The sequence below is a fragment of the Mustela erminea genome, chromosome 5 (assembly GCF_009829155.1).
Source record: "Mustela erminea isolate mMusErm1 chromosome 5, mMusErm1.Pri, whole genome shotgun sequence".
Taxonomy (NCBI): domain Eukaryota; kingdom Metazoa; phylum Chordata; class Mammalia; order Carnivora; family Mustelidae; genus Mustela; species Mustela erminea.
Window position 1 is genome coordinate 49,531,589 of NC_045618.1, and position 19,090 is coordinate 49,550,678.

Sequence of the window (19,090 nt, forward strand, 5' to 3'; positions counted from 1 at the left end):
CTTCAAAACCAAAAGGCATAAGATTCAGTTAGTTCTCCCCCGGATCCTGCCCAGCTAACCATCCCACCCATTAAATATCCTTCCAGAGTTTGCTGACACATATACAGGCAAATTCAAAATCTTATTTTTTTTCCCTTTTACCCAAAATGTGCATATTATATGCTGATCTTTGTTTTTCTTGTGAAGCTTGTGTAATACAGTTCACGAAAACCTTCCTCGTTTCTTACTTCCATCGTGTCCCATTGTGCAGATGTACCATCGTTTTCCTTAACCTGTCCCTTACTGATGAGTATTTGGGTTGTTTCCAATTCTGTGCGATAATAATGTTGCGATTTACACAAGTGGGCACATACGTCATTTTGTGTTCACCAAACTTATCAACCATTAAGAGCTGGAATCAAATCCTACTTCTGACCCGCAGAACAGCTGTCCCAGAGCCTCAGGGTCCTACAATTTAATGGGTTCATCACTGTACCTACGTGGACAAGTCACTTCACCTCCATTCCTTCAGTAAAGGCTTAGAACCTACCAAAGGCCAGGCACCACACCAGGCACTAGGGACTCAGGGATCAAGGTATCCTTGCCTTCTGCACCCAGATTGTCCAGTCTGGAGGGACAAGAAGAAGGGACTCACAGGGGCAGCTCCATGTGCCCCAAGGGCCCGTCTCCCCATCTGGTAATAGATGGCTATAGATATATCTTAGGAGTATCGTTTGCCAAACACCTAACATGATCCAAGGCTTGCAGTAGGTGCTTAGGAAGGGGGAAGCCTGACTCCTGCCCCAGAAGGGGTCCAGTTAAAGGCAAAGCAGCCAAAACACCCTGCCACGCCTCTCCCACAGCCTCCACTTTGGTCTTCTTAACTAACGCTGGAGCACACTGCTACTTAAGTTTTTGGGGCAGCACCTAAGCCCCTAATTGCCTTAGCCTACTTTTACTGGAAAAGGATTTGGTCTTCTCCCACTTTTCAGACCCTCTGGAGTCCTCTGAGAACCCCCAAGTATGCCTCTCCTCTGTGTGCTTAAGCCCTCGTGTTTGAAGTTATGTCAGAGCCACGAGGGGAAGGACAAGTCAGACCCTGGCACTGATAGGCAAGGGAAGGTACGCAGGGTTGACTTGCTGGGATTTCCTCGACAATGTAAAATGATCATTTAGGGGGGAAAATAACCCGAAGGAGAAAAATCATCGAACTTCACACTTACTTCCTTTACTTTAATGTGTTCCATGTTACGATAAAATATTTTTAAAAATCCGAATTGCTGGTATCCCATGTTCACCCTCCATGGGAAAGACAAATGCAGCGGATTTTACAGAGGAAAGAAAGAAATAATATCAGGAATCTAGAACATTTTCATATTATCAGCAGCCCCAAAGTGGCTGGGAAGATGCAGGAAGTCACAGTTAAGATCCAAGGCAGCTTGAGGTCACTGACCTGGCTTTGCACCCAAGCACAGCTCCTCAGGAGGGTATGACCTTGAGCTAGTTCCTTAACTAGGTATATGAACCTCCCTTTCCTCATCTGTTAAAGTGGGAATAATCCCACTTATTTTACAGCATTTCTGCACAGATTAAATAAGAATAAATATGGTATCTGGCACATAGATACTCAACACCTAGAAACAAAATACTTGCAAAAAATATTACATATTTCTCAGTATTTAGTAAAAAAATGAAAATGCAGTGCCTTCCCTTTAGAAGCCCAAAGGAGAACAGTGTTCATCAAATTTATCCAACCCCCATAATAATGGAAAGCCGTTTCCCTAACAGGCTAATTAATGAAGTCTTACTTCACCAGCGCTCCTTTCAACTTCATGTGGGACACCTTCTTCTAGAAGAAAACTATCAGCCAATTAAGGCTGGTCCTTGGGAGAAGAGGTGGATCAGGGCTGGTTCTGTGACCTGATTTTACTGTTTCTCCCTGAAAATAAGCCCTAGGGGCCCTCTGGTGAGTCCTACCTCACCAGCTTTGGTCAGAGGCATCAGTACGGTGTCCCTGGCCCCCAGAGAGATACCTAAACCCTCAAACCAGACTGGGAGGGCCAGATAGAATTCCAAAAGTCACAATCGCAATGGGCTTCTCAGAGAACCTGGCTCTTTCAGAAAGAACAGTGGAGATCCCACAGAGAGGGGCAGCAGGAGCCTGCAGTCACCCAAACCGGGCCATATCTCTGCCTAGGCAGGGAAAGACCAACACCAGGTGGTTAGCCCTTGCCTGGAGGGCTGACTGGTGGACATAAGATGTGTTTCAACTTTCTGCCCTCCACGCTCCAACTCACACAGCCATAAATGAGGAAATAAGTCTGCTATTGTTAATAAATTCAAACTTGCAAGTACTGATCTTTCAAAGCTTGAGTCTTGACAGGATAATAAGACATTCTGGGATGAAAAGGCAGAGGGTCAGCTGGCCCGGGGAAATGCCCAACACTGGTGTGAGCAGAGTACTGGCCAGTTATGTTTTGTCCCCACCTCTACCACATCATCCTTCCTATTTATCATCTCATGATTCTGCATCTTAACCGCCCTGGGCCTCAGCTGGCTCCTCAGCAAGGATGACTCGTAGGTATTCTGAGATCAGATATTCTAAGGTTCTGGTTCACCGGGACCAGATGTCCATTGTAGGTTATTCAAGTGACTGCTCAAATGCCACCTCCTCAGAGAGGCCTTCCGGGCTCACACATCCCCTCGAACACAGCTCAGTCTTCTTGGGACCCAGCACAGCAGCAGTCTTGCCTTTTGTTTGCCGACCATCCCCCTCTGTGGACCAGGAGCCCCACATGCACAGCACAGAGGACAAGCCTGTCTAGCGCACTGCTGTGTCCAGAATGCCCAGAGAAGACCCAGTGCACAACGGTCAATCTATGTGAAGGTGAATGACCCCTCCACAGCCTTTACTGTCTGCAAAAACCACCCTCCTAACTCTGGTTACCATCAGGCACTAGCTGGCTAAGTGCTGCTTAGCGTCAGAGACATCTGTGGACTTCATAAGCTTCCCCGGGCCAGCAAAGCATCTGCCTGACACAAGTGTATTTCGCAGGACAGCCGGCACCTTGCAGACCAAGACCCAGACCTTGTCGGAGTCCATGGCTACTGGTCATACACAGAGGTGTATTTTCACTTCCATGTCAGAGCCTCCCCTGTGGCCACTCCTGGCAGTGACCACACTGGCCACTGGAACTGAGGGAAGGCTCCCAAGTGCCTACAGAGGCCAAAAGCCTGCCCTGAACCACGTACTCCTTCACTTTGAGGACAGCATTCCATTTCTGCTCCCATGACCACAGCACCTCTGCATCCCCCCAAAACAGCAGCTCCGGAAGGCCCTACTCTAGAAGCCTCCCCAGACTCACAGACCACACCTAAATGTGCAGACACACCAGCCCTCTTGACCAAGATACACAGAGGCATATCTGCAACAGAGCTGCAAATGGGGGCTAGAAGGAGCAGAACCAGTCATTATGGCGGCTGGCCAACCGCTGCAGATGGGAGGCTTGGATTCTTCCAGCCTCCCAGACACAGCTGGGGAGCTGTACCAGAGTGCACGCCTGCCTACCTTCCCCAGGCCATGCCCAGGGTGCACCCAAATCTCCCTGGGGAAAAGGAGACATGCAGAAGTGGCAGGAACGCCCTGGGTGACCAGGATGGCCAATTCCCGGCCGTCCATATGGAACAGGCTCTGCTGCCAGAACAGACAGATCCTTCCCACAGGCAGCTAGGCGGGAGGCTGGAGATGCATGACGTCATCACATAGCCTTCCCAAGGCACCCAGCTGCCAGGGAGCTGTGGAAACGCTGACCTGACCCCATGGAGAGCTGAACCACCACGCACCCCGCAGTGAGGTGCTCCGGGAAGGAGCTCAAGGGAGGGAACCAAACTGCACTCTTCGGGCGAGTGGAGGAAGACTTCCTGGAGGAGATGTCTTAGGAGCTATCTGAACACAAGAGGCCCGAATGGGGCAGACCCAGAGTTCTGAGAAGCAGGAGGGTCTACAGGCAGGCCCTGTCCAGAAAAGACAAGCCGGGCAGACGTCATAGGGAGAAGGGCAAGAGAAGCCCTGGGGCAGGGGATGTCTGTAGCTCCAACAGCCCCTCCAGCCCCACATCCACAGAAACATGCAGATGTTTTCCTGCCTGGAGCCCCTCCAGCCCCTTCCCACCTGCAAGAGCAGCTCCAAGGAAGGCCTCCTTCGGGGCAGGCAAAGACAGCTCTCCCCAAAACTGCTCCCACCACACACAGGCTCAGACACCGAGCAAGGGCCTTCTTCAGACGGGCCGCCCCTTCCCCAGCCCTGTTCCAACAGCTCCTCCAAGCCCAGGCTGGTTAGCATCTAGCCTCCAGGGGCTATCCACTACACACACCTGGCGTAAACATTTCTTTCAGTCCCGACCACAAGCCCGGGGAAAGCAGGTATTATCGTTAGTCACCCTTCTCCGGACGAGGCAGCTAAGGCTCATGGGAAACCTGCCGGGTGTCCTCCCACAGCGGAGCGCAGCAGCTCAGGCCCTGCCTGCTACGCCTGCCTGCTTGGCTCTGGGTCCCCTCCCTCCTACAAAATGCCCCCTGGCCTCTCAGTCCCCTGGGGACAGAGGAAGGGTCACCTCTGGACTTGCTCAAGAGATGCCACCGGGCACTCCAGCAGCAGCCCCATGGGGAGACCAGTACAGGTACAAGTGTGAGGAGCTGGAATGTGGGTGCATGAGGGGGGCCAGGCCAAGGAGCAGAGCAGCCACCCCTCCCTGTGGCTGGAATGCCACACCCCACTTTCCTCTTTTCCTTCTCCCATTTTCTTCTTCTTTGACATGCACTCGGCTTACGTTTCCTCCCTGCTGTGAAGTTCTGCACCCTGCCTCAATGTGGCAGTCCCCGACTGTGCTTCAGAGCCCCCTTCGGAGCAGGCTAAAAATACACGGACTGGGCACCACCCTTAGAAGCAGATTCTGAAGCTGGGTAGAGCCTGGGGATTTCTTAAAATGCTCCCCTGGCGGCTCTGACACAGCTGGGGTTCGAGCCGCATACCCTTCTTCTCTGGTCGGTGCTCTACCTCCCCAGCCCCACCAGAGACCTCACTCCTGTCTCTATCCTGCCCCCAACCCAGAACACAGGAGCTGGGTTCAGCACATTCCAGCTGCTACCCAGATTCTTAACCAGCATTCACAGAACTCCCTGCATCATTCTGGAGGCTGGGCACACAGGCCATGGCAGTGAAAGTGGGCTCCCTGCACCCTCCCTGCCTTCGCAGCCACACCATTTGGGCCTGCTGGGGAGGCCAGCAGCTAGGGATGGAGGAAGCTGGTTACATAATGGGCAATGAGTGCCTCCCTGGGATACATGCCCCTGAAGAAATCTGTAAGGAATCCCTTTAAATGTACTATTACAGGTTCTTGCCTCAACCTCACCACCCGCTACACACACACACACACACACACACACTCTCTCTCTCTCTCTCTCTCCCTCTCTCATGACTTCTGAGGGAGGCAGCAGGATGCAGATATCAAGGCCTTCTGGACACTTCTGACTGCAGAGTCCTAACACGATGCTGCACACAAGGAAACACCATGGGCCCTTCTCCAGACTTCACTCCGGCCCTTCATGCCTGCTCTTCCAGCCTGCAGCAGACCCTGCCTTATCCCTTACTCCCAGCCTGAGGACAAGGAGCAGAAAGCCTCCTCTCCCCACCAGGGTCAGCCTCCGTCTGCTGCTCATAGAATCCTCTCACCTCAGGCACTTGGGAGCCTCACAAGACATCTGCAGACCCGCACAGGGGTTTGCCTTCACTGGACCCTAAGGGACGGCCTGAAAGGGGCTGGGGGAGTCTGTGCAGAGCAGACACCAGCCAGAAGCTGAGCGAACATTCCCTTCGCTGGGGATCTCCGGCAGACTGCTGCATTTCCCCTGCTTGTCAAAGAAGGGTTAAGAATGCTCTCTGCCCGGACCCATCACACACCAGAGCTGGGAAGTTCTGAGCAAGGAGAGAGTGCTGGGTAAAGTATGGACATGCCTTACACAGCCCAGACCTTCATGACCAAATTAAAAATAAAACCAACCACAGATCAGTCTCCTAAGTGGATCGGCCAGCACAATCTACTGACCTGCAGGAAGAAAATATTAGGACATTTAAATATTTTTGGATATCTACTTCTGAGGTTTACTTTCATTTTTTGGTGTTATGTTTTATACCGTACATACGCCCACATGGGCTGTGTGAACAATCCATGAACTAACAGGTAGATAAGCTAGGGCTGAGATTCTTCCCACTAGGGCTGTAAAAACCAGAAACATCTGAGGACCACAGGGTATGAAGAAAGTGTGAACCAGCCCAGAGGCAGGAGCTCACTCACCCAAGGAGAGAACAGAGGGGTGGGAGTCGGAGGTAATGAAGCCTACATCGTTCCCAATATTTGTTTCAGGGGCTTGTGCTTGGCTTTCCAGACAGAGGGCAATGACAATGACAAGAGCACTTAAGCTCCCTGGTCTCTTCATTCAACCAGAATTTCTAGAATGTCCACCATGTGCCAAGGGCAGTGCTGTGCTGAGGGTACCCGGTAACGTGTACCAAAAACAGGGACTTCAAATCATGCGGCTACACAGGGGGACAGAAATGCTCATGAAAACACTCACATTCAAGAATGTATAATTACCAACTGAAGCACTGTGAAGGAAATTTCTGTTAAGAGTTTCTTAACAAAAGAACCAGACCCAGAGCTGAGGAGGGAGCATGAGGGAGCTGATAGAGACAATTAGATGCTAAGTTGGTGACAGTGGTGGCAGTTATGGCCTGGAGTAGTTTTGTGGGAATAAAGGCCAGCGCCGTGGGAAGGTGGTGAGGGAAAAGATGAGAGCACGCCACAGCCAGTCCACACGGGACCTCAGTAAGGTCTCAGTAAGGCTCTTGGACCATCTCCCAAGAGCACTGTGTGTCTGAAGCACAGCGACATGATTACATCTGTGTTTGGTTCTCACCATGCTGGCTGATCATGGCTCAAGGGGGCTGCTGATGTAGGGACATCAGCTGGCAGGCAGGAGAGGATGCTATTTCGAATAGACAGGACTTGGGACAAACAGAAGATCATGGGTGCATCTGCGGGAGCACAGAGGTGACCGAAGACAAAGGGATCTTTTTGGACACTCAGGTGGAGACATCAGGTAGGTCCTATGCGGAGCCAGGAGTTCAGGGCCGGGAGGCCCGTATCAGATTGCAGGGAGGGCATGGTCCCTTCCGCTATCAGTGCGAGAGAATGCAGATCGAGAGTGCCCATGCCCCAGTCTTCGTGGCCACACAGAGGAGGGACCCACAAAGGACCCCAGAAACAAGGAGTGGCCAGAGCTGTAGGAGATGTACTGGAGAAAGGGGAGAGCAGGAGAAAACAGCCCTCAGGAAGGTCAAGGTGCAGACACTGCTGAGGAATCATGTAAGGGAAGACTGTCTGTCTAGAGCTGTTTAGGAAGCCAACCGGAGGGGGAGGGCTGAGGTGTCGGAGAAGTGAGGGCATGGAGAAGGTGGTTCTAGACAATTCAGGAAGTCTGACTATAAAAGGCAAGAGAGAACTAGGCAGCAGCTACAGTGACACGGTAGAATCAAGCCAGGTTTTCTGTTTGCTTTGAGATGGGAGAAACATCTTAAGCCTCAGAAGGACCAAAGCAGCGGAGTGACTCAGGGGCCCAGGAGGCAGAAGGGAACTGAGCAGACCAGACCCCGAGGGCGGCGAAGATGGGCACGGATTCCAGACTCTGCTTGGGCATTTCTTCAGAAGCCAGGTGTGGATCATTTGTGAGAGGGGAGGGGGTGGCCAGGAGGGCAAGGAGACAGGGTCGGAGGGCAGTCTGGGGAGGGGGTATGACACGGCTGCCCTGGACAGTGAGCAAAGGCACAGTCAGGGAGAGGGTGGGCAGTGGGTGACCTTACCGTCTTTAGCAACTGCATGGGATCCCGTGCTGGGGCTGCTCAGCGGGATGGAGATGCTACAGCCATACCCACATCTAGAAACGACACATTTACTATTGAACTGCTTGTGAGGAAGAAGACTTCTGCCAAGTTAGAATTTCTAGCTTCTAGTCTCCTTTCTTACTGAAACAAATGTGACTTTTTTATAATGTGTCTGTTGTTAACGTGTGTGTGTGTGTGTGTGTGTGTGTGTGTGTGTTTTAAGTGAATGCCGACGATGGTGCTCCAGCAGAAGCAACCATAATACCAATAACGGCTACGGTTCACTGAGCACTTACTGGGCGGTGGGTACTATTCCACCATCCCTTTACAGAGAGAGGAGAAGTGCCATGGCTCAAAGTGGGAGAGACAGGAAGCACCACCCAGGTAGTCTGGGTGGAAGCAGGAGCCAAAGACACTCTCCTCTCTATCCCTAACAGCCTCTCCTCCGTGCTGGGAAATGTCGGAGTCAGTGGGCAACCTGCACAGGGTGTGGCACACAGAGGACAGACAGTGACCCGCGGTGAGTGTGCAGAGAAGGGGGGGCATGTTTGGCTAGGGGCCCTCGGGCATAACCAGGAACCTTGGGAAGCATCCACCTGAGGGCAGGAATTTAGGGTAAGGATTCCTTAATGCCATGCGAAGGCTTGGAGTGGCAAAGAGCTAGAATCCAAAGGGCCACATTTGAGAACATGGGGACCCAGGGACGAGCTGGTTTAAAAGCAAGAGAAATCACTATTGACCTTAGGTGGAGGGATTTCACAAAGCTACAAATGGCCTTCTCTCATTCTCCCAAATCAAACCACAAGATGTTTGAGTGTGAAGGAAGCTTAATATTCATCTTTTAATGCTTCTCAAATAATCACAAGCAATACGATCAATTTGTGGGTCAAAGCCAGAACAGTTTGTTTTTGTTTTTGTTTTTTTAATGAACAGAAGTGTTTTCCATGGAGTAAGGAAGCATCTTGTCATTGTTTTGTGTAACCTGTAAGTATATACACACTGAATAGTGGTGTGAAACATATTTTTATGTTAGGATCAGAGTTGGAAAGCCACTCATCTAATTCAATACTCCCATTTTAGAGCAGAAGAAACAGAGGCCCCAAGAAGCCAGCAGCATGTCCAAGTTAGTTAACAGCAAAACTGAGCATAGCACACAAGTCTCTAAAAGTCCTCTGCTAATTTCCTCCCCAAACCGGAATCTCCAAACACAAACATCTCTGGGAAAGACAGCTGTTGACTTTAATCCACATTAGGGTAAGTGATAGTGGAGTAAGTAAGCTGATCTTGTAGATCTGCTGCCTAGAGCGGGTTCTGGTAAAGAAGATAGGTGAGCACACCAGGGCAGCTGAGGGGCTGACACAAAATAGATCGGAGCGGAAACACAGGGGTTGCAGGGTGTGGCTCAGTGGGCATAAGCCAGGGCCTGGTGTGGCAGAACAAAGATATTTTATCTTGTTTACATACTTTGTATGGACAAATATCATCAGGACAACTGGTTCTATGGAAGGAGCTGTTTTCCTGTCCAGGCAGGTGGCCCAGGGCCATGGGTGCTTTGCTCATCTTGTTTCAACCAATTTTATTAAATGACAAGTTCTGAATAACAGATGCCTTCGCAATTCTCCATCCCCGCCAGACTCCATCTCTCTAATGAAAACATCATTGTTGGGTATTTATCATTTGTACAATTGTATTTCAAGGTAACAGAAGATTACAGATTCCAAGTCAGGTCCCTGTTTCTCTGTTATTTGTGAGAAGGCAGTGGTGATGGGGGAACTAATGGTGTGCACTTCCTGAGAGACCAGACAACTAACAAGTGCAGGGGGTGGGTAGGTCAAAATGGGGTGGAAAGGCAAGGTAGCACCCATCTAGAAGGGAGTGGCCCCCTCTGGACACCAGAGTAATGAGTCTCCTCTTCCTGTCATAATTCAGGCCAAACAACTGGGACAAGTTCATTCGACCAGGGCTCACCACTACTCAGCAATAAGCTCTGTGCTCCTCTCCCAACTACACCAAGGTAGAGAGGGCAGGTACAGTGCTGAGATGTCTGAGGAGTATCCTATGTATACAATACCCATAAAGGGTCACCCACAGCCCCAAGTTTCTTCTTTCTTTTTTTTTTCCTTAAGATTTTATTTATTTGACAGAGAGAAATCACAAGTAGATGGAGAGGCAGGCAGAGAGAGAGAGGGAAGCAGGCTCCCTGCTGAGCAGAGAGCCCGATGCGGGACTCGATCCCAGGACCCTGAGAACATGACCTGAGCCGAAGGCAGCGGCTTAACCCACTGAGCCACCCAGGCGCCCCCCAAGTTTCAATGGGGTATCATTAATTTGGACTGAAGCTCGGGGATGACCAGTCCCCATAGTTCAGATAGGTGCCTGTATTACAAATACAAAAGACTGTTAAGTCTAGAGGAAGTCACCTTGAAAGGCTAGGGGTGCACGACCAGCCAAGACAGGGAACTGGGTCTGCGGCCCGCTGCTCTTAAGTACAGGTCAGAGCTGTAGACTCGGAGCTGGGATTCTTCCCCTTAGATTTATCTCCTCTTTTCCCTGGTCTGGCCAACTTACTCTATTCCCTCTGCTCATTAGCTCAAGCACCAGAGGCTAGAGGTAGAAAGGGCTCTGAAACTCAAAGCCACTTTGTTGCTGGTATGTTCCCCAGGAAACATGCATGGTGGGAGAGCAGCAGGGCAGAACCAGAGACTGCAGGATTATCTGTGGCTTTCAATGATCTGTGTTCCGAGGGTCTGATGTCAGCCATGGAGGATACAGCTGCTGCACCTTCTGTAGGCCCCAAAGCCCTAAGAAGCCATGTGAAATTTAAGAGTAACCATTTAACTACAAGATATGCAAAAACCTTCTGAAATACTCGGGAGTATGCAAGCTGAGGAATTTTAGTTCGTTACAGAAAATTACTTCTAGATAGATGTGGCTCTCAGTTCTAAATTGGTAACAAGGCCGATTTCCACTAGGCATCAACTAGTTAAAGGGCACACAAAAAAGAACTTGGAAAGACTCCTAACGCACCACCCAAATGAATGGCTTGCCACATTTTAATTAAAAAATTTAAGAATTAAAACACACACACACACAAAACAAGAAAAAAACCTAGATCCCAAACCCACCACCTCACAAACAAGGATGACCAAGCTTTCTCTATAAAAGGCGAGACAATAAACTTTATCTAGAGACAAAACTAACAATACTACATAGCCACTTTTATAATGACAAAAAACAAAATTTCCACAATTCTTTTATTGACAAAATTCAAGATCTATAATGAATACAATTTGGGGAGCACCTGGGTGGCTCAGGTCATGAAACCCGGGTCCTGGGATCCAGCCCCGCAGTGGGAAGTCTGCTTTTCCCTCTCCCCACTCCCCCTGCTTGTGTTCCCTCTCTCATTGTCTTTATTTCAAATAAATAAAATCTTAAAAAAAAAAGAAAAAAGAATACAATTTGGGGTGGTGGAAGGGTTATAACTACCTAACAAGACAAATGGAATTCTTTTAGGGGGATAACATTTCACTTAACTGAGATTCAAAGTTAAGTGTTCTACATCATCAAATTGATTGCAGTGTTTCTATGTACAGATTATTCTTAGTTCATGATACAGAAACGGGCAGCTTACCCTGAATTTGACGACCCTTGTGGGATCTGCATTTTACACACTCCCCTGGTGATTCTGATGAAGAGCCATGTATGGGACCTAATGGACTATACAACACTCCAAGTCCCTGCTGTCCAAGGAAAGGGGCCCCTAGCTTAATGGTGGGATGAAAACTCAACTCTGCAGCCTGTGACCACCCTCGCAGCATGGAGGATGTCAGCCGGATCTGCCGACCCCTAATGAGTTGTTAAGGAGAATTAAAGGAGATGATCCGTGAACTGTTATTATTATACTACATCTTAGGTAGAGAGGCCATGCCAGTTCTCTTCAGTTTTCTTGCTGTAGATGATGACAAACAGAAATGGAAAATGCATTACATGCAAAATCCCACACAAACCACTGCCTAAGAGTCTTCTCCTTACCCAAAATGTATCCCCCAACACCTAAAAAGGACAGACTTATTTCAGAGTAAACAGATGTGATGTTCTAAACCAAACTCAGAAAGTGTACGGCTTCCCCTCTATCAGAGCCCCTGGTCCTGACCATCCATCTCAGTATCTTCAACCAGGAGGCCATCCCGGGTTCATGCTGGCACCTTCAATGACAGGAAACTCAATCTCTTTTACGGGGGTACTGTTTTAAAGGCAGAGAAGAAAAAGCTCTTCCACTCAATGTCGGACCAAAAAGGGTGCTTCACAGGAGAGAGAACAGAGGCTAAGAGTTCTGATAAGTTCTCTATGCCTCAGTTTCCCTATGTATAATGTGAGAATAATAATAGTACCTACCTCACAGTGCTGGTGTGCAGACTAGATTTACTGATCTGTCTACTCCACTTAGAACTCTGCCAGGCACAGCGTGGGGCTGTGTAAGCATTCACTATTATTACTGTTGTTGTTGTTGTCCAGAGCCAGAGAGAAGCTCAAAGTTGTGCCTTATGTCATCCGAGTTCTCTCTCCAGTAACTATCACATACTGAGTACTGGAGGGCCAGATCATTACTCATTAAACCGGATCACCATTCCCCCTTTACAGGTGAGGAACTAAAGTTCAAAGAGGAGGTTAACTTATCCTACCTCTTTGTAGTAGGCAGAATTCCAACTCAGGTCCATGGGAGCTCCAAAACCCAGCTTCACCATGGAGTCCCCAGACTCAAAACTACGACCAGCAGCAATCCACTAACAAAACAACCGACCATGACCATACTGAGCTGGAGCTCAGTTTTCTGCTTGGGGATCCTTGGTTGGCTTGCATAAACTGGAGTTAATATCAGGCTACATGAACCCAATTAGGCAGTAAGTCAGTCTGGAAAACATCATGCGACGTATTCCAAAGGTCAAAGTTAAAACCTGGCTTCCTGGGCAGCCTTTGCTGGGCACTGCCATCAAAGCCAGTCTCGTGCAGACACCAGACTTTAACCAGTGAGGTGCTTAACCAGCACTGACATCGCTCTTTAAAAAGTAGAGGAGAGAAGCCAGAGACATGACGCAGAAAGGCGGCCGGGAGAAAGACATCACCTACTTTTTTAAAAAGCAGACCTTATTCCTTATTACCTTCTCTTTTCGGGTTTAGGGTTACGTTCACTACCATAACCTGCCTTCCCCAAAGCAAAAAATAAAAGGGGAGGGGCAGAGGAAGATTGGGGGGGCGCTCCCCTAGCTGCAGGACGCTGCAACACCCACCTGAAACCCGGAGCGCGACCTACCTTCCCGGAGAGCCCAGCCCCGGAGGGCGTTTCCCCCAACACAGCGACAACTCGTCCCTCCCGGGTAAGCCGCTGCTGTCCTTGGCTCCAGTTAGGGCCGCTAGAGTCCCGCGCGCGCCCCCCTCCCGAAAAAGAAACCTCATGTTTAATTTCTCCCCCAACCTTCCTATCAGTTCCTCCGAAAGAGCAAAGGGGGCGACCAGTACGTCTTTAGGGCCACATTTAACTACGTCTAAAACGCCAGCGGGAGGAAGGGCGAAACACTGGCGAGCAAAGGGGCGGGGGAGACAGGGAGCGCGACGGGGGGTGGCGGGGGAGCACTTGCGGGGAGGATCGTCGCCCTCCCGGGGCGACCGCCGCCGCGACGCTCCAGCAGAGCCTCAGGCCGTTGTCGCAGGGAGGGAGACCCCCTCGGGGCCCAGAGCACAACCGGGGGTCCCTGGAGCCGGCTTCCCCTGCTGCCTCCACGTCCGGGGCCGTCGGGGCGATGGCGCAAGACTCTGCACCCCCCCACCCCCAGCGACAACAGCCACGGTGACAAAATGGCAGCCCAGCGCCCGGCAGTCGTGCCACAGGCGAGCAGGGCCCCGGCGGCCGCCCCTGCCCCCCAATAACGCCTCGGCGCCCTTCGGGCTCGGCCTCCGGCGGGCCTGGCCTTCATGAAAATAATAACAACAGAACACCTCGAGCTCCGAAGCAGCTGAGGAAGCCAGGAGGCCCGCCCGCGGTTGGCCGGGCGCACCCGTGCCCGGCCCGCGCGCGCGAAGCCCGGCCACCCAGGCGCCAGCCCACCCGCCCGCCGGCCCGCGCCCCGCGCCGCATGGAGCCCGGCGCCCGCACTCGCAGCCCCGCGCTCGGCGCCGGCCGCGCCATGGGGGAGGGGCGGGGCGGGCCGCGCGAGACCCGGGAAACATGGCTGCTCGTCCTATTTCGGCGTCGCGGCGTGGCCACCAGCCCCCGGATCCGAGTTGGGAGAGGCTCCGAAGGTGGGTGTGAGGGGGCCCCGGGTGGGGGGGGGGAGCGCAGCGGGGAGGGGCGCAGGGGGCGCTCTCCGAGAGCTATTTGTCTTTAGAACGGTTAAAAAAAAAATAGTTCCTCCTCCCCCACCCCTTTTGTCCCTCATTAGCTAGCTTTCTCTCTCCCCCACTCCTCCCCAAATGTGCCGAAAGTGCCCCCTCCATCCCCTCCCGCGCCCCACCCCGCCTCGAGGCAGGGGGCAGGCGAGTGGGCTGGGAGACTCGGAGGCGAGGGGGCGAAGCGTGAGAAATCGCTCCCAGTTCGGCGCGGCGCGCTCCCCTCCCCCAGCACACACTCGGGGAAGTTTAAAGAGCCGGTTCGACCCGCTTTCGATCTCGCTCCCAGTTGGCCAGCCGGGTGGCTGGGGTTGGCGGTGCGAACCGCACCTCCACACCCACCCGCCACGACCCCGGCCCCCTACTGTGCGCCCTTCCCCCTCCGCACGGGGGGCTTCCGGAAAGTACGCGGGAAGACCGCGGCTCCGGCCCCCTCCCCCATCACCACACCCAGCCCCCAAATCCTCTGGCTCGGGGTCTAAGCCGGGATGAAACCGGCCAGAGAAAGGCAGACCGACGGCAAATTGTTCGCGGAAACTCCTGCCTTCTCGGCGGGCACCCCCTCCCCTCGCTCCGCCACCCCCTCCCCGCCCTGCGCGCCATAAGGCACTGCACGTCTACAGTCCACAGCTGCGTTATGATGGGGGGGGGCCACAAAAAGGATCTTGTTTTCAAAAGTCTCACTCAGGTTTGGGGGAGGAACTAGAGAAAAGAGGAAGCAAGGCCTGCCTTCGCCAGGGATTCGGTTTTTAACGGGCTGAAGGGGCGACAGGTCAGCGCACAGCGCTCCCCAAACTCCCAACTCTGGAACCCTGGCCACCGAGGCTGGAGGAGAGGTCCTCCTGCCCGCGCCGCCCTGGTCTCCGGAGGGGCCCAGAGAGGAGCCGGCCAGGGTCTCCGCCCCAGAGCCGCCAACTCGCGTAAAACACTGTTTGAAAGCGAGAGGGAGACAGAAATACAAACGAGCGTTCGAGTAACCCACCCTCACCTTCCCCCTCCTTGGGGGTGGGCTTTCGCCCGAGCCTCCCAGTTCCCATCCGTGTAAGTTTCCTCCGGCCGTACTCTCGCCGCTGCCCAATCAATAACGGCGTCCAGAAGGCAAACTCCCATCCCGGAGCTGCGTGTTTCCTATGCCCGCATAAATCTAGACCCAGCCAATACCCACCACGGGCACCAGGTCTGGGCAGCTCGCGTCCTGACAAAGTTTCCCGTGCCCATGTAGGAACCAGGCGCCGAATGGCTGCCGAGGAGCCCACCCTGGTGAAAGACTGGCCGGGGGGCCGTAAGGGCTTAAAGGTTGGCATCTTGGAGAGGCCGGAAGGAGCAGGGGTGAGGGGGGACCGGGACGTAGCCTTTGGGTAACTTGCAATAGCGATCGCTCGAGGTGGGGAGGCGCGGGGATTATCTGTGCCTTTGCACGTTCGAAAATCCCTCCCCCCTTCCAATTTATCCTCCCTTCAGAAGGAAAGGAAGAAACATCAGCATCTGGCCCGAAGGTGGGGTGGAAAGAGTGAGGGAGAAAGAGGAGGAGAGGAAGGGAGGCAGAGAAAGGGAGGGAGGGAGAGAAAGGGCGCGTTCACGAACACTACAAAGTTACAAATATGGCTCCCCCGTCTCTCGCCTCATCACTGCAAAGAAATGAAGACGCACTTTAAACTCGAGCCATTCCCAACTCCACGGCAGCCCCCTCCCCACGCGCTCTCCCCGGGGGCCTCGGCCCACATTTATCAGAAACTAAACCGGACTCGCGAAGCCCAAAACTTATTGTGTGTGTGCGAGAGAGAGAGAGAGAGAGAGAGAGAAAGGGAGGGGGGAGGCGCCGGAGGGGGGCGGAAGGGGGGATTCATTTATAAAATATAAAACCCCCTTTTTTTGTTGTTGTTAAATCCAGGAGGCAGCCCCCCTCCTCCTCCCTCGTTAATCTTCCCCCCAGACGGAGTCAAGGGAGCAGCGAGCTCAGATGGTTATTTTGCCTCATTCTCTCCGACCCAAACGCGTGCGCCCGCTGGCCCCCGGTGGGTGCACACTCGCACGCACACTCTCGCACCCACACTCGCACACGCGGGAGCACACGCACAGGTAGTCACACACCAAGGGCAGCGGCGGCGGCAGCCGGAACATGCTCGGATGGCATTGCAACCCCCCAACCTTGCAATTCATTTGCAGTCCGACCCCCAAACCCACACCTCCCGGGCGCCCCCCCTCAAAAAAAAGTGCCTCCCCCCAACGCACACACACACAAAGTAGGAGAATGGACCGACAGAGATATTTTTGGCAAATGCTCACATCAGAGGGCGTCCTGTTCCGCAGCTCTAAATGAATCCGTTTGTCCATGTCCATCTCTCGCGCTCTCTCTCTGCAGAGGCTCCCGCGCCGGGGGAATTCAATCAATAAACCCCGAACCCACGGCCGCGCGTTTTAGGACTTTGAAGGCTCAACCAGCTCCGCTCGGTTCTCGAGCCCCCAGCACCCGCGGCGCACACTAACCTGATCACGGAGGAGGCGGGACCTGCGCTCCGGCGGATGAGCGGCAACAGCTGAAGCCAATCGCTGCCGAGGGTCTCCGGGCAACAGCCAATGGTGGCGGCGGCGGGGGGGGAAGGGACCAATGGGCGGGCTGCGCAGCCGGCCAGGGAGGCTCAGCCATTTGGTTGTGGTGCCGGAGACGGACCCCTTTAGATTTCGGGGCGGCTGAGGAGCTCGGCGGCTGCTTGGTGGCTGAGCTAGGGGGGTGGGCAGAATGGCGGGGGAAGGGAAGGTGACTGCGCCTGGAGGGCCGAGCCGCTCGGCCTCGCCAGCCCGCCGCCGCCTCAGCGTTTGGCCGGGGGCGGGGCCGCAGGTGCGTTACTCGAGGGGGAGGGGCGCGGCCGGAGGGGTCGGGGTCGGGGGTCCTCGCCCGACCGAGGGTTTCGTGGAGCCGCCCTGAGCCTGCCCGCGTCGCTGGACCGGGTTGGCTAAAGAGGTGGACGGCGTGAGGTCCGGGGCTGCCCGGCGGGCGACCGGGCGGATGAAAGGCCTGGAAAGAGGGGGAGGGGTCAAGGGTGCAGTGGGGGGAGGGCCTGGTCATTTTCTGGGTCCGGCGGGCGGAGCTGGTAGAGCGTGGCTGCTGCCCTCCACTTCTGTGGGTACCCACCCCGGGGCTGCGGCTTACTGCCCGCGCGCCCCTTCGCCTTGTCCTCGTCCAGCAGCGGCCATCGCCGCCCCCCTAATAAACAAATAAATGAAAGCAAGATGCGTCCACCTTTGGATGACTTTCCTCGCGGTTCTTGACCCTCTCCACGGAGGGGCATTTCAGTTTGCTGTCATATCAGGTCATCCTGGAAGGAGCGATCACCAGGAGGCATCCAGGATCTTGTTCAGTCAATAAATGAATGAAGACCATGGATTAAGGATTGTTGCTGAATATATTGAATATTAAAAAGTGAAAACGGAAGGTGCTAATAACTCCTGGTTTTCTGGACCAAACATAATTTATGGGCTTTGTAGACCTAGTGAAAGAAAACGGCGCACAGTTTATTCTAATCGTCCACCTGAATCATTTGGTTCAATTTGGGTTGCCAAAGAGGCTCTATTTGGAGCACTTTCTCCAGGTTTTACGGTTTGCTTGCTTTGCGTTTGGGGTTTTTTGTTTTCATCACATTAGTTGTAAGACCTAAAACCCTCCCCCCCCCCACCCCCCCCCGCCCTGGGTTACCCACTTCTTATGGCCAGGCCTTGGACCTTGTCATTCACTAAGCTCCCTGCCTGTGGCTGTTAATAAATCGTGGGGATTGTTGTCAACAAGGACAGATACATCTTTACCCTTCCACACAACTGTTTTTCAGTGCTTATAGTTTTACAGGTCTACACTCTCCCTTATACACTCCATGGTGGTTTTGGTGGAGAGATACATTGTGTTTATTTTTCAGGCACATGGGTTCAAGGGAGAGATAAACCAGTATGTATGTTGCAAATCTGAAGTATTGTTACATAACACCAATACAGTTTCTTTCTTGAGCATATAAAGTTTAGGAGGAAATAGAAAGTGACAGAATGTAAACAAAACGCACATACAGAATGCTCACACTGGGGAAGAAACTGTAGTAACTTTAATATTGTAACCTGATGGATTGTAAACATAAAATCCTACAGCTAAGCATTTTACTCGGCAAATTTTTGTTTCAGATAAAATGATCAGTGGAATTTGAAATGTGATAATGTTTACTCTGAGTAACTGGGAAATGCAAAATAAAAATGGAAAGTCATTGTTTTATTTCAGCTGGATATAAGTAGTATAATGTATTCAACTTGTTGACTTAGCCGACATTTGTCTCCCTTAGTTTTGTTAATCTTACTGAAGTCAGTTTTTTGTAGTTGGAATTCATTTATTTTTAAATTGTATTGGCTTTGTTAAAGAATATACAGGGACCCCGAATTACCTCTCTTTGCCAGAGTCATTTGTTATTTCTGGGTATAGCATTTAAGGTTGTTCTGAAACAGAGCTCTTCATCTCACACACATTAAGTCGATATGATGTGTAGAAGCTATGTAACATAGGAGTACTGAAGTTTACGTTGTCTTTGGTGGTAAATACTCATCCTCAATATGAATTTTTAACCACAATTAAGTCCACAGTGCTAACAATGTGATATAGAACAGTGGCTTTCCAAAGGAGTAATCCTTTAAAAGCCAGCCAATCAAATGCAGAGATGCTCCTGATCCAGCTCTGCTAAACAGAAGCGAGTAGCTCACCTAATGCAGATTGAAGAAGATGACTTGGAAGCCCAAATCCCCATTAAAGAGAGTGTA

General features: G+C 52.2%; 1 protein-coding gene and 2 long non-coding RNA genes across 5 annotated transcripts in view; 2 read left to right on the forward strand and 1 right to left on the reverse strand.

Moving 5' to 3' along the window:
* Nucleotides 1–16,793, reverse strand: part of ANP32A (acidic nuclear phosphoprotein 32 family member A) — a 37,543-nt gene extending 20,750 nt beyond the window's left edge. Inside the window, exon 1 of one of the 2 annotated variants that reach the window (XM_032343013.1) lies at nucleotides 16,589–16,793. In XM_032343013.1, coding sequence (XP_032198904.1) covers nucleotides 16,589–16,642 — 54 coding nt within the window. In that variant the 5' untranslated portion in view covers nucleotides 16,643–16,793. Of the gene's footprint in view, nucleotides 1–15,295; nucleotides 15,428–16,588 lie in introns of those variants that run through there. The other variant, XM_032343012.1, reaches the window with a different exon arrangement.
* On the forward strand, nucleotides 7,580–11,777 carry LOC116590760. 2 transcript variants are annotated; one of them, XR_004285730.1, is made up of 3 exons: nucleotides 7,580–7,749; nucleotides 8,356–8,438; nucleotides 11,512–11,777. It is a non-coding gene; the product is annotated as an uncharacterized LOC116590760 (long non-coding RNA). The 2 variants fall into 2 exon arrangements; XR_004285729.1 differs by lacking the exon at nucleotides 11,512–11,777 and adding an exon at nucleotides 10,581–11,248.
* On the forward strand, nucleotides 14,049–18,554 carry LOC116590759. Its single transcript, XR_004285728.1, has 2 exons — nucleotides 14,049–14,215; nucleotides 16,665–18,554. It is a non-coding gene; the product is annotated as an uncharacterized LOC116590759 (long non-coding RNA).
* The last annotated feature ends 536 nt before the right edge of the window (nucleotides 18,555–19,090 follow it).